Here is a 13,784-nt window from a genome sequence, read left to right on the forward strand (position 1 = left end):
ACTCAGGCATAAAGTGTGCAGAGGTAAGGGACACGGACACACACACGGACACACACACACACACACACACACACACACACACACACACACACACACACACACACACACACACACACGCCCTTTATATCCATTCACGTGTCCAAAGAACAGCTCAGTAGAGTCGATCACTCTATTTTCACATTATCACGTCTTTGGGGGCATTTCAACATGAAAGCAGAGTTTGGGCCGCACTCCAGGGTCCTTTACTTAACTCTCTTTCTCTCTCTCTCTCTCTCCCACACACACACACACGCACGCACGCCCGCAACACATGCACCCAGAAAATCCTGCTTAGTTTGGTGTGTGTGCTACCTTTGGCTGCCGGTGTCAGGGGTGAAAGGTCAGACACAACCTGGCCCTCAAGAGAGCCTCCACAGGTGCACACCAACCATCTCAGAACCACATCCCTCACCCCCCCCCCCCCCCTCCATCTCATAACAATGCCCACCCATCTCCACAGCAACTCACAGGAGGTAAGTGGAATTAGTGGTGTGTGTGTGTGTGTGTGTGTGTGACTTTAGGCGTGTGTACCCTGCGTGCGTGTGTGTGTGTGTGCGTGCGTGCGTGCGTGCGTGCGTGCGTGTGTGTGTAGGTATTAAGAGGTATCAGTGGTTCAGTGGTGTCTCTCTTTAATCTTAATCACTTCACTCTCTCAGCCCCTCGCCCTCCGTCACCCTTCTTCCTTGTCCATTCCATCTCCTTCCTCCTCCTCCTCCTCCTCCTCCTCCTCCTGCTCCTCCTCCTCCTCGTCCCTCCTCCCTCTTTTATTTTTGGACCTGGAAGATGAACAGGCGCAGGTTGATGTTTTTGGCGGCCAGCAGTTTGTTGCACTCCACCGAATCGGTGATGGGCAGATGGACGTATTCGGTCTCGTTGGCGTCGTTGCAGAAGGAGTGGTGTTGGATGACCGGCTTGATCCGCACGTCGTCGTACGGCCCCTTCAGCAGCAGGAAGGAGCACTCCAGGGCCGAGTTCACCTGCGCACACACACATCCAACAGCTGCTGACCAGGGACGCAGCATACAGGATAACAATCTTGATGATAAGATATATCGGTTCTCAAATCAAGGGGTGGCGTATCCTGTACAGATTGTTTACAAATAAAACGCTCATGGCATGAATAAGAGAACGATAACAAGAGCTCATGGGCCGCTTGGATGGCAGCAAATGAAATAGCTCCTGAATTGTGTTAGCTAAGCGGTGATGATCCCTCTGTATGTCACGGATTTGTGTTTGTTTCTTCTGTTGTATTATCCTGTCCTTGTCCGCCCCGCCCCTCATTGAACCCTGCTGTGTCTCATCACCTGCACCTCCCCGGGGTATTTAAGCCCTGTGTGTCCCTTGTCTCAGTGTATGTTCGTCTGTTGTGTTCCCGGTCTGCTGTGCTCTGTTCTGCCCGGATACGAGCATTCATGGTATGTTCCTCGCGTTGGACCCTTTTCCCGTTCAGCTCGGCTTTGTGTGTTGTCATGTGTGCGTACCTTGCTTTTCAGGATGAGCATGAAGGAGAGCGTGCGCTTGCAGGACAGGTTGGGGTTGCGCTCGGAGTCGTTAACGCGCGCCTTCAGCACCCACGTCTGGTTGAGAACGGTGAAGCGCGGTGTTTCATAGTACAGACGAGTGATGAAGTCGTCGGTGCGGTACGGCCTGAACTGCACCTCTGGAGGGACGAGTAAGTGGAGGGCAAGATTAGGACCAGGAAAGAGTGGGAGCAAAGGGATCATTACGTCTCAGGTTAATGTAACTAGTAAGAGGAGGGGATGTGTTGCATTAAGATCAGTCCTCACACATTGTCTTTACATGTTTTTTTACCTGTAAACCCGATCTTTTCGTAGCAGAGCAGGTTGAAGATGCTGTTGTAGAGCTGCATGTCTCTGCGGTGGTTCTGGTCCATCTCTCCCAGTATTCCCATCAGCTCTGTACCGGTCTTGGTGGGATGGGAGCACTCGCCCTCGTGTGCCGGCAGCTCGTGGAACGGACCTTGCCAAGGGCAGCCGATCCTCTTGTACTTACACTGTGTGACCCTGGAGACATAACGGTGAGTGAGAGTTAAAAAGACAAGCTGAGGTCCTTTACAGCGGGCGCTTTGTGGTGATTACGTGTACTTTACTGCAGTGAGTGGAGGGTACTAATAATATCAAAAGGTGCTAATTAACCTCGGTTGTGAACCGATGATAATTAATACGATACTAATGATACCTCATGGAAAGAGAGGCGTGGCATCATATCAATTACATCCTGGATTGAGGTGCTCTTCAATGAATACCTGTTACTTTCTCAACAATAAAAGTGAGGTACTAATAATTCTAAAGGTAGTAGTTACCCTCTGTAGTGAACCAAAGATAAATACTCTCTGACGTAACTCACTTTATGTTAATATTAAAGTTTTGTCTTTTATATATGTATATATATGTATATATATATATATATATATTCCTTATGTAAGAAGCGGTCAGATCCTCGGAGGAGACCGGCGGCACATTTCTCTGTCTGACCTAAACCCCGCCCCGCGACTGCCTTGGCCGTTGTCATGGTAACATTAGCACAGGCACAGCTGTCCTGAGCAGGGTCACCTGTTGCTATGGCAACAACCCCATAAAGGTTTCACGCATGCACATTTCAACCGGCCTGAGCGTCTCTCTCACACACACTCACACACACACACATACACACACACAGTCTGTAATCATATCGGCTGGTTTTCCTCTCAGAAGTAGTCGGTCACAAGCTACACACACACACACACACACACACACACACACACACACACACACACACACACACACACACACACACACACACACACACACACACACACACACACACACACACACACACACACACACACACACACATATATATTTACTGTGTGTGTGTGTGTGTGTGTGGTATGCATACAGCTTCCATTCTCAAGTTTCTGTTTCATTTCTTTGTAATCTGAAAGAGCCTGAACTCGCTTTAATGAAGCCTGAACGCGCCTGTTTCATTTGAACGTTTGTGTGGAAACTGATTGTAACTCGAGCCTTTCGGCCTTTCAGCCTTTCAGCTGTTGGTGAAAAGTATGGCAGATATCTATCTTTGTGAGGACTAATTTGAGTTTTAAGGAGGACATTTTTGGAAAGTGACAACAATTTGACCGGTCCTTACTTCTTCAAAGGCGTGTTTAAGGGTTTAGACTTGGTTTTAACGTTCAGGTTAGAATTAGGACTTAGGTTTGGGCTAAGGGTCTGGGGAATGCATTATGTCAATGTGTGTGTGTGTGTGTGTGTGTGTGGGTGTGTGTGTGTATACCTGTCTTGGCACTCCTCTTTCTGGTGTCTCGCTAAGCTGGAGCGGGGGAACTGTTTCAGGCAGAAGGTGCATTCTGTCGGCAGCTCACTGACGGCCTTCTCCACCGCGAGGTTCCTGCAGCAGAGGTTCTTGCTGATCTCACACCTACACGAACAATGCACGTTATGCTTTTCGTCAGTACGTGATAAATTTCCAGTCGACATGCAAAAAAACTTTAACTGAACAGTCCAGAGTCACATTTTATCCTGCTTTTCTAAATCCTTCTCATCTTGCCTTTAGCTCAACCGAATTTGTGTTTTTGATGATCTAAATCAATCAAAACTAAATATTTGTTCCCAATTTGTTGGATCAGTTATGTAAGTGGAAACAAATTGTTACACCATCTACATTATTTGGCTGCAAAAGTAAATAGTTTTTGGGTCTCAAGTGTCTGGGAACGCTCGCCAAAATATGTCCATAAAAAATGATGATCAGATCTCCAATCATTAACCAAAGTAACAGCTTCTTCTGGTTTGTATTGCTATGTGCACTAGTCGGTAAGAGCTGATGTCACAGGGAGCTCGGTGTACCTGCAGTTGGGACACGTGGCTTGTTCCTCCTTGAGGCGAGAATCAGCCAGGAGGTGGATAAAACAGCCTGCACACATCAGGTGTCCGTTTGTACACTGTCGTGGGGAACAAAAAAAAAAGACGTCGAGACGTGAAAGTGGTGAAAATCATTCCTGTGGATCCTGACTGGAAGAGGCACAGGGAGCCTCGTTAGTGCAAGCTGGAAAGGACTAGGGTGGAAAATTGGAGTTTAACTTTCTCTCTTGTCGAATTCAATGACAGAAATGTGAACATAATTGTGGTATATGTGGTTTAGTTAAAGGCTATGAATTAGGACTGCTTAAAATAGATAATTGGGGGAAAATACTGAAGAAGAAACTGACTTATTAGAATTGTGTTATATTCAAATTAAAACACAATTTGGTGTAAATGTCATCAAACATGTTTGGCAAAGGGTATTTCCTTAATCTATTATAATTCAAGTGACGTTATAACAATGGATTAGCCCAAACCGCCCAACAATAGAGTAACAGCTGCACCATTGGAAATAAAACAGCAAGATTACAATTTAATAAGTGTTTTATAAAGGAGAGAATTCTGGAGTTGTATACTTCTCTATGTGAATAATGACAGGTCCGTGATATATATCGATTAACAGGCCTGATGTTATTTACTTGTTGTGCTTCTCTACATCAATGTGTTTTAATGTATGTATGTTAATATTGTGTTTACACAGTATTGTTAATGTTACGGTTTAAAACATGTGTGCTGCAGAAGGGCATGTAAATGTTTAGGACCAACTGAACGATTATTAATTGACGACGTGAGCAGTTTGAGGTTGTTGGGGTAGGTTGAAGGAAAGGGCACCAGATTATTCAAATTTAGGGTTTTGGTTGAGTTTTTATGTGGGATTTGTGTATGTGGCTTTTTGCTGAGGGTTATTTGAGGATATTTCACAGTACAATGTTATAAACATGAGGCGGCACAGCTGGGTGGGGCTGCTCTCTCAGCCTCTTGGCTCAGCTTGCAGCATATAGACACTTGGGGGCCTGTGTTGTATCTAGTATCACTAAAAATAAATGGAGCTGGCCAACATATTCAACAGGTTGGCTCTGGGGGGGTCTGCATGTTGGGGCACGTGGGGAGTTTCTAGTATGATATCCAGCTGTTGCTGCTGCTGTTGTTGTTTGAAGGCAGGTTTTAGGGTTATGAGGGGAAGGTTTGTGATTGGCACCTGGTTTACCTGGTATACAGACGCCTTGGGTAAGTCTAGGCACACGGTGCAGCACAGCACTGAGTACAGTCTCTCCTCCAGCTTTCCTGACTCGCCATCGGGCACCCTCACCCTCTTCTTGGGTGGCTCGTCTGGGTCAGGCTCGGGCCCTTCTCTCCGGATCCCGACCTCCTCTCTCCGGATCCCGACCTCCTCCTGCATGGCTGCGACCCCGGCCACAGCCTCCACCGCTGCCCCCACGGGCCCGACACCCATGCCGGCCGAGGAGGAGCCAGGGGCGGCCACACCGCCCACGTCCCTCTCTTCCAGTGAAGACATGGCGATGACTGTCTAGGAATCTACGAGATGTGCCTGCCGCGACCAGGCTGAGCCCGAGATATTAGCAGGTTAGCTCAGGGCTAGCTTACAACCTGTCACGCTAACGGTCAGCTGACAGCTAGCTAACGTTAGCTTAGGCTAACGCTACAGCAGCAGGCTGTCAGACAGGAATGCAGGCTAACGGTAACTTATTATTACTATTGTTAATAATGCCACCACTTGAGATTTAACAAGAAAATGATTGTGTAATAACGAGATAATGTGCAACATGTAATCATGACTTAATTAAACGTTAACTAGACTTACAGTGAGGCTAGCAGACTAGCTACGTTGACAAAAACACAGCAGTCCTTCCCAGAACAAAAACAACTCGTCTCTCAGCTGTTGTTGTGCTCTCGACGCCGTTATTCGCAATGACAGCGGATTAAAACGATGTACACCAGCGGCCCAGCTCGGCTGCTCGTCTAACGTCCGTGCTCCGGTACCGGCCGACTGTCCACGGGACCCACGGGAGCTGTCGGTGTGATTAAAGCCGCGGTTAGAGACGGTTCTGACTCGTCTCTCTGGCTACACAGCCATCTTTGTTTTCTCCTGTCCGTCTCCCCCGACTTCACCCTGCACAGACTCCGGGTCAAATGCGTTATTACTCAGGTTCCCGATCGTGGCTTAGTACCAGAAGTAACCTTCGCGTATTTAAAAGTAAATATGTACCTGTGAGGGCCTCTATGTGCCAGTGACTGCTTCAGTACAGCCGGTGTACTGGCTGACAGCGGAATGTTTTATTGTGGCAGATGACTTGGGGTATTTAAAGAGTTTTTAAAGGCGCATGCGTAGTGAGCACCTGCGGGTCAGTGTATATGGCTGGCATTGAAAGGTGACCAAAACCTGATATGCGACAATTTTAGGACACATCAGCAAAGGACACGTCATTTAGTTTATGTTTATGAGCTCACATCTACGCGTTATAACGTCTTAATAACACCATCACTGTGACATGAAAAACTTTTTGACAAAACTTCATTAACAGAAAACATCTTGTTCCTGCTGCCATGTGTATGGCCCTGTGGCAGCAAGCCATCAAAGTGGCTCAACTGGTTTTAAGAGGCCCTGTGAATGTGTGTGTTAAGGATGCATAAATAATGCAGCAATAAAAGGGTGATCGAAGCGTATTCATCCCTTCAGTGCCCCATATATGTGGCTTAGCACCCTCAAGGGCTAGAAGGGGGGCATTTATGTCCACTATGGGGGGCTGAATGTGTGTCCTGTGGTTTAGGTGGGGCAGGATGTTTGAGTCAGCTGTCTGCAATCGGGAGGGACAAGACTAACCACTCCCATTGGACAGACAGATATGCCTTATTTGGTCTGTGTGGAATGGCAGTGGGGCCATACCACCCTCAGCTATGCACACACTTAGCCAGTAGTAGTATGTGGTCACACACTGTGTCCTGGACTGCTCTATTGTCCACTGTATCTTACCACACTTTAATTTGTCCAAATATAGCCACAGATTGCTAAATCACTGACTGATGATCATCATGTTTACAATAACAGGATTATTAATTCCAATCAACAGTAGTTTATTTACAAACAAAGCCAATACAAAATACTTACATTCTCAGAAAGATGGCATTCAAGAGTTTAGTAAATATGGCAAACTTTAAACAGGATTGAAATGAAAAGTTCTTGGTACAGATATTTTTAGTTTATGACGATTATAGTAAATAAATGTTGCTAAAGATCCTAGCACAGACTTCTAGGAATTGACTAAAGGGGAAGGGGCACAAACAACGAGGGTGGGTCGCTGTCGTCACACAAGCGATCCAAAATAGTTACCACTAGGAATGGCAGACACGGTAACCTGTCGAAGTTAAACATGGCAACAACCAAAACAAAAACACTTCAGAAATGTACTACGAAAAAAGTATTTTCATGAATACACCACCACATTATAAACAATGACAAACAGCAAATATGTTTATATCTAAATGATGTCCTACTTGCTCAACTGTATTCAATTCATTTCAACATAGTGCTTCCCATCCTCTTACCTTGGTCATCATTACACATCATCTCATCATCAATTTATGAAAATCAATTTCATCAATTTGTAATAAACCTCAAGAGAGGAAATCAGATCATCTGCAGATCAGTTGAGGATCGGCTGACGGGAAATTGTCAGTATTCTCTGGAACAATGACGGTGATGACCCTGATCTAATCACACGGTCAAACCGGAGATTGACAGCGAGGTCGAGACTGCGCGGGTGGATGGGTGGAGGGGGTGTGAACGTTCGGCTCCTGGTGTTGGGCTGGGTGGGCTGTGGTAGGGTTGTGGGGGGGAGAGGTGAAGTTCTGCTGATGGAGAGAGTGAGATGAAGAAGCTGCTGGGTCGGAGGACGGGTGGTGTTGCGTTGAGTGACCCGTTGTGGTTCTTTGCGCTGTATGTTTTGATTGCGTCTTAATCTGGGATGGACGCTCACTTTGGGTTGGGGGTGCACCGGGCTGAACACTCCCAGAATCCAAGTCTGTGGGACCTGGATCCTGTAATCCAGGCCTGCTGGGCTCCCTGCTGGGTGAGCCAGAGTCTGTAGAGGTGCACTCTGGCTTCTGTTGACCAGGTTTGGCCCCTGAGGCTGCGTACACGTTGAGCTGTGGAGATATGGTGTTAACTGCACTTGTCTCTGAAGACTGTTGCCGAGGTGGATTGTCTTCATTGTGTCCTCTTTCTGCGTCCCTCTCAGTTTGACTCTCATCATGCCCGCTGAACTCTTTCTGTGTGACCTCTACCTCGCTGCCGGTTTGTCCCGGTGTTTCGTCTGGCACTGTTTTGGCTGCATTGGTCTGAGCAAGTCTCTGGACTAGCCTGGACTTGTCTGGTTCTGCTCCGGTAGCTGCTGTGTTCCTCTGAGTTTTGTCTGTGAGCGCCCTCTGCCTGCACGTTGAAGCCATAGCCTTCACCCAGGGATGCAGCGAGGTCTGCTCTGCTGTCAGCCTCACTGTGGGGTCTGGCTGAAGCAGAGCTCTGACAAGGCCTCTGGCTTCTGCTCACAAACACACACAACAATAAGACACAGATTGTTTGTTTGTGTTTGTGTGTATAGGCATTTGTGGGAGCACACTTTATATTTCTGTACGTCTCACCTTCTGAGATGGGGTCCCAGTAGGGGGACAAGAAGTGGAGTTGTCCCTGTTTTATTAGCTGGAACAGCTCTTCCTGGTCCCGATTCCGACTGCGAAATGGGGGAAATCCACACAGCAGGATATAGAGGATAATACCCAGAGCCCATACATCCACCGCAACACCATAACCTGTTGGGTCAAACCACAGTTATTATTCAAATTTAGATTGGAAAATAAGTAAATGTTAGGGAGAGTTTTGAAATAAGAAACACACATTTAAACGTAAAAAGGAATGCAAAGCAGTGGTTTATGCAACAAAGAGCACTAACCTGTCTCACAGAGAATCTCTGGGGCTACATATGTTGGTGTGCCACATATGGTGAAGACTGGTTCAGTCACAACCATGGCAAGACCAAAGTCTCCCAACTTCAGCCTACATATGCCAGCAGCCACATGCTCTATCTGAGAGACAACAAGAAAAACAAGACGGACAGAAACGGAGTCAAGCATGGAGGCGTTGAGACTATATTTTTAAAGGTCAAATGTCTCCAGGGGGAACCACATGCTTGCTTGGATTTGCTGGTCTAATAGATAACAATATGGATGGTCTTTCTTTAAAGTCCAATTTGAATATTATGAGACAAAGAAATAGTTTTGTAATTAATAATTTAGCCTCTCTTGAGAACAGCTCATCCAATCTACTTCCCACTTGGTGAATGTATTGCTGAGGACCCAAAGGGAGTGCTTTTGTTGAATTTGGTGCAACTTGGACACGTAAACAAGCGAATGGTGCTGTTCAGAAGTGGGGGCGGAGCTTCAGAGTCTTATTTCAATATTTTTCATATCTAAACACCATAATAACTCAGTAGCTGTTAGGGTAGTAGTGCAAGTCTGCCCCTAGTGTTTCCCCTGAACCAGACTCACTGGGGTTTCTGACCGTGTGTTGCTGCAACTTGGGTGAGTAACGCAGCTATGTCATGGCAGGTGTATTGCTGAGGACTCAAGGAAGCACAGTGTTGAGTGTGAAGTTCTTTGTATGTGCAGCAACACCACAGGCCAAGCATTTTCAACGGGCACTGCACTAGTGTACAAAATGATATCTCTGGCACCCCTTTGTGGCAATATAGAAAAAGGTAGTCAATGCAAACAAAAAGTATGCTGACCTAATAATTGTTAAAGATACAACAATGATCACAATAATCACATACAAATGTAGTTCACACTCACCAGTAGGTTTTCTGGTTTGAGGTCTCGGTGGACGATACTTTTGCAGTGGATGTAGTTCAGCGCTTCGCTCACGTCTGACACCATCAGTCCTGACTCTGCCTCCGGAAACTTCCCCCTCTCACTGATGGCCTCGAACAGATCCCCCCCGCTCACCAGCTCCATCACCAGGTAGGAGTGAGTGCGCGTGTGGTGGTGCGCAAACAGCCGCACTATGCGTGGGTGAGAGAGGCTACCCAGAAGGCTCAGCTCGTTCTGCATCATGTGCTCTCGACCAATCAGCTTGGAGCGTTCGACGATCTTCACGGCGAGGGTTTGTCCGCCGTCGCGACGGCGACACTCTCGCACTACCGCAAAGTTTCCATCCCCAACCACGCGTCCTATTTCATAGAAACGCTCGATATCTGCCAGGGTGACATCACTGCCACCTGAGGGAAGGTCAGAGGTCGTCCTCTGCTGAATGGCCTTGTGTGCTTCACCCACATTTGGAAGTGGATTTGAAATGAATTGAGCAACACTCTTCTCCTCGTATCTGCTGATTGGCTGAGGAGGAGGGGGGTTGATGTGAATGTACGATTTCTCTCGATTTCTTACTTCCTGTTCTGTATAACAACTTCCTTTTTGCTTCCTCGACACGGGAGGAAGTGGGACCCTCCCTGAGAGTTGATTGAGCCGCTCTGGTACCTGATGTTTAACTCTCCTTGCTAAGCAGTCTTCACACAGTGCAGGAGAGGGTATCTCTGCTTCTTTAAGACTTTCCTCGTTTTTAAATGGACCAATGACAGAAGGCTGTCGCTCTCTGACCCCGCCCCTCACACTCAGTCTCTGCAGGTGGTTGGGCAGGTGAGCAGGTTTTCTGCACGAATTCTTTTTATGACACTTCCGTACATCTGACTTGTAGTTTTCAGGCTGTTGTGTGTCTACATAGTGAGGCGGCTGAGCACTTGTGTGACTATTAGCATGTGCGTTTGTGTCCTGGTGAGTCTCTTGGTGAGTGTGTGTCTTGTTACTGTCTGTCCCCTCACTGTATCCGCTGTCAGCCTTAGCTGCTTTATCTGGCGCTGGACGAAGTCTTTTCTCCCAGACCTGTAGTGCGTCCGCCCGGTAATGGGAATGTTCTGGAAACAGCTCCTCCAGAGCCTCCTGCACATCGCTCAGCTCTGGACGAGCCTTCCCCAGAGCCAGGAAAGCTACCTCGCCTCGAAAGAAATCACATACACTTTTCACCTATGGAAAAAAAATAGAGAAAAAGGGACAATTTAAGACAGGCAAGGGGACCACCTCTGGACCTCGTGACAATACCATAAGGCCCCTGACTTGCTCAATAGATGGGTGTCAACTGAAGATCAGTGCATTAGGTGTGTGGGCAAAGCGGGACAAAGAAGTACAATGCCCTGGCGCCCCATAACACCAGGTGTGCAGTGTGTCGACTTGTTTGTATGGAAGCAACTGATATGAAAAGCTCCTAAAGGTGTGTGCTGCTTTATCTTGACGCCTATCTTGTCAAAATCCAGTTTCAATCTAGTGTCCCAGCACCTCACAGCAAACCTGGGCGCCAGGTACACATATGTGGGAGGAGCTAATAGTGGCCCATCAGTGTATTCTTGCCTCAGGGTTAATGAGGGCGTGGTTGAGCCTCACCTCTCGCGCGTGGGTGGTGTACAAGCGTGTGACTCTGGCTCTGTGCCAGCGAGGAAACCCCAACGCCTCAGAGATATCCAATAGCAGTTGCTCGAAGGACACCACACCTCTACGGTTCAACAGGACGGTTACCTTGAAAACAGAGAGACGATATTACAGTTAAGTTATGAAATCCTTTCCCATGCAAATTACTCTCTAGATGTGTTATGACATGTTAATGAGAAGAACATTTGGGTTGTCCCTTTGCTCGGTTAAGGGTAATTTGTCTTTTCAGCTAAATGGCCTACCGTACTGCAAAGCACCGACACCAAAATCCATTTATTAACATAAATACATTCATTATCTTATCCTGTCCATGGTCGCCCAATGTCCCAGCTGACAGGTCGCCCTAGGGCACTTTAACGGCAGACAACCATTCACACCCACATCCACATATACGGGCTTTAGAGTCTTCAATTCACCTAAACTGCAAGTGTGTTCTGGGAGAAAGTCGGAGAACCCGGAGAGAACCCACGCTGACATATGACGATCATGCAAACTCCACACAGAAGACCCATCTAGCCTGGGTATTGAACACAGGCTCCACTGGCTGTGAGGCAACAGTGCTAACCAACGGTTTATTAATATTTATACCTTCAGGCTTGATGGCTCATCGGCAAGTGAAAGACTTATCAATGTGTTCCAAACGTATATGACTGCAATATAACCAAAGAGAAAGGATAAACACTCACAACCTCTCAAGCCAAACATTGGCCTTATCAACACTTTATAATTAATCTATTAGGAAAAGATTTATTGACCATTGATAAAGCCATTAGTGACAACCTGTAAACCTGCCATGAATTGCGCTTTGAGTTGTAAATATTGAGTTCACCTTGCGTAGTGTACTTTGACCACAGGGGCGGATGATGGTGACCAGATGGGGCCTCTCTGCGCTCTCTTCTGCATGGCGGGTATGGAAGAAAGGGAGCTGAGGAGGAGGAGGAGGAGGAGGAGGAGGAAGGAAGTGGGATCTTTGGACCTGTCGAATAGGGTGGGGGTGAATGGGCCATGGCTGCGGTGCCCCGCCAGCACGCTTTAACAACGGGACCGGAGGAGCTGAAGAACAGGTGGAAGCACAAACACAGAAAGCAAGAGTTAGATTATTGAAAGTGTAATTAATAACACTGATGTCATAACATTGCTTCTTTTAGACTTGTATTCAAAGAGTAACACAACACCAGCGCCTCATCCTGTGTGTGTGTGTGTGTGTGTGTGTGTGTATGTGTGTGAAAACAAATCCGGCTGATCAGATTTGAGTGTTTTCCATCACATGGAGTGCAAGGGGCCATTTGAGATTCTTCAAGCACCTTGCTCCACTGGCTGAATAATTTAGGCTTCCTGAAGTCATGCAAACCAACTTAACAAAAGCTTGCTTGACCTGGTTAGGGCTCAGCTGAATCTGCATGATTAATGAAGCATCGGAGACACGCAGCATCTTTGACGTTTCACTTTCTGGCACTGAGGGAGACACAGAGATGTTTTCCGTCCAGTCAGTGGGGGTTTGTTTGTTTTTGGTCTGTTTCCAGATGCAGAACAACAGACAGAAACACAACACCCGTAACCTCTAACATGATGACCAGTGCCCTTCTTTTAATAAGAGAACACTGGCCCCCAGAGAGTGAGCAACACACCGTCAAACACACATTTTACAATAAAAGCTTTTCACAGTGGACACAAAGAAAATCCATGTCCGTAAGCTTAAACATCTCATGAGGAATCAGCCTTTTATTGGTGGTCCTGAGACGTCATAGGGGTGTGTGTGTGTGTGTGTGTGTGTGTGTGTGTGTGTGTGTGTGTGTGTGTGTGTGTGTCCTTATATTTAGAACAGGTCACATAAATCATAATATTTTACGTTTTTCACAGCTTAGATGGAGTCCCAATCTTTCAGTGTGGTCTGGTTAATGCACATACAGTTTGTACATTACAGTTTAAAAACACATTATTATTTGTATAGAAAGTCTTGACTGTAACAATCAGTAAAGTTTTCAATTATTTTAACTGTAATAGAATCCATTCAATCAGGCCATCGACTCACGTGCCATTCTCCATTTAGTGTCTCGCGCCGCTTCACCTCCATATCTTGCTCTCTGCGAGGGCGTCATGACTCTCCAAAACAACACATGAGCTAAAACAAGTTCATTTTGTTCTCTTTTATTTCTCCATGAGTCGCTGCTGTTATCTTCTGGTAAAGGTAACAGTGAAGGTAACAGTGAAGGTAACAGGATGCGCTGTGAGAGGACCGGACCTGGTGTAGCCACAGTGGTCACCATGGATACACGTCAAGTTAAACGGCTGGTGAAGGAGAGATACCGGAAGTGGTGCGATTGT

The 13,784-nt window shown here is 46.8% G+C and overlaps 2 protein-coding genes across 3 annotated transcripts; both read right to left on the reverse strand.

Annotated features, from left to right (window-relative positions):
• Nucleotides 1-803: 803 nt before the first annotated feature.
• zftraf1 (zinc finger TRAF-type containing 1) lies at nt 804-6,100 on the reverse strand (the record flags this gene model as incomplete). 2 transcript variants are annotated; one of them, XM_079176072.1, is made up of 7 exons in its annotated part: nt 5,737-6,100; nt 5,122-5,477; nt 3,900-3,994; nt 3,331-3,474; nt 1,852-2,063; nt 1,521-1,699; nt 804-1,016 (listed from the first exon to the last, which is right to left on the reverse strand). In XM_079176072.1, exons 2-7 carry the CDS (start codon nt 5,428-5,430, stop codon nt 804-806), a joined length of 1,152 nt encoding a protein of 383 aa, XP_079032198.1. In that variant the 5' UTR covers nt 5,431-5,477; nt 5,737-6,100. The 2 variants fall into 2 exon arrangements, with proteins under 2 accessions (XP_079032198.1, XP_079032197.1); XM_079176071.1 differs by having other exon boundaries at nt 5,122-6,100.
• A 1,555-nt stretch (nt 6,101-7,655) lies between these two features.
• dclk3 (doublecortin-like kinase 3) lies at nt 7,656-13,558 on the reverse strand (the record flags this gene model as incomplete). Its single annotated transcript, XM_079176268.1, has 7 exons — nt 7,656-8,470; nt 8,571-8,738; nt 8,879-9,011; nt 9,777-11,000; nt 11,415-11,546; nt 12,289-12,512; nt 13,492-13,558. The coding sequence occupies 7 exons, from the start codon at nt 13,556-13,558 to the stop codon at nt 7,656-7,658; spliced, it is 2,763 nt and encodes a 920-aa protein (XP_079032394.1).
• Between the last annotated feature and the right edge of the window lie 226 nt (nt 13,559-13,784).

The sequence above is a fragment of the Pholis gunnellus genome (genome assembly GCF_910591455.1).
Source record: "Pholis gunnellus genome assembly, chromosome: 16".
In the NCBI taxonomy this organism is placed as follows: domain Eukaryota; kingdom Metazoa; phylum Chordata; class Actinopteri; order Perciformes; family Pholidae; genus Pholis; species Pholis gunnellus.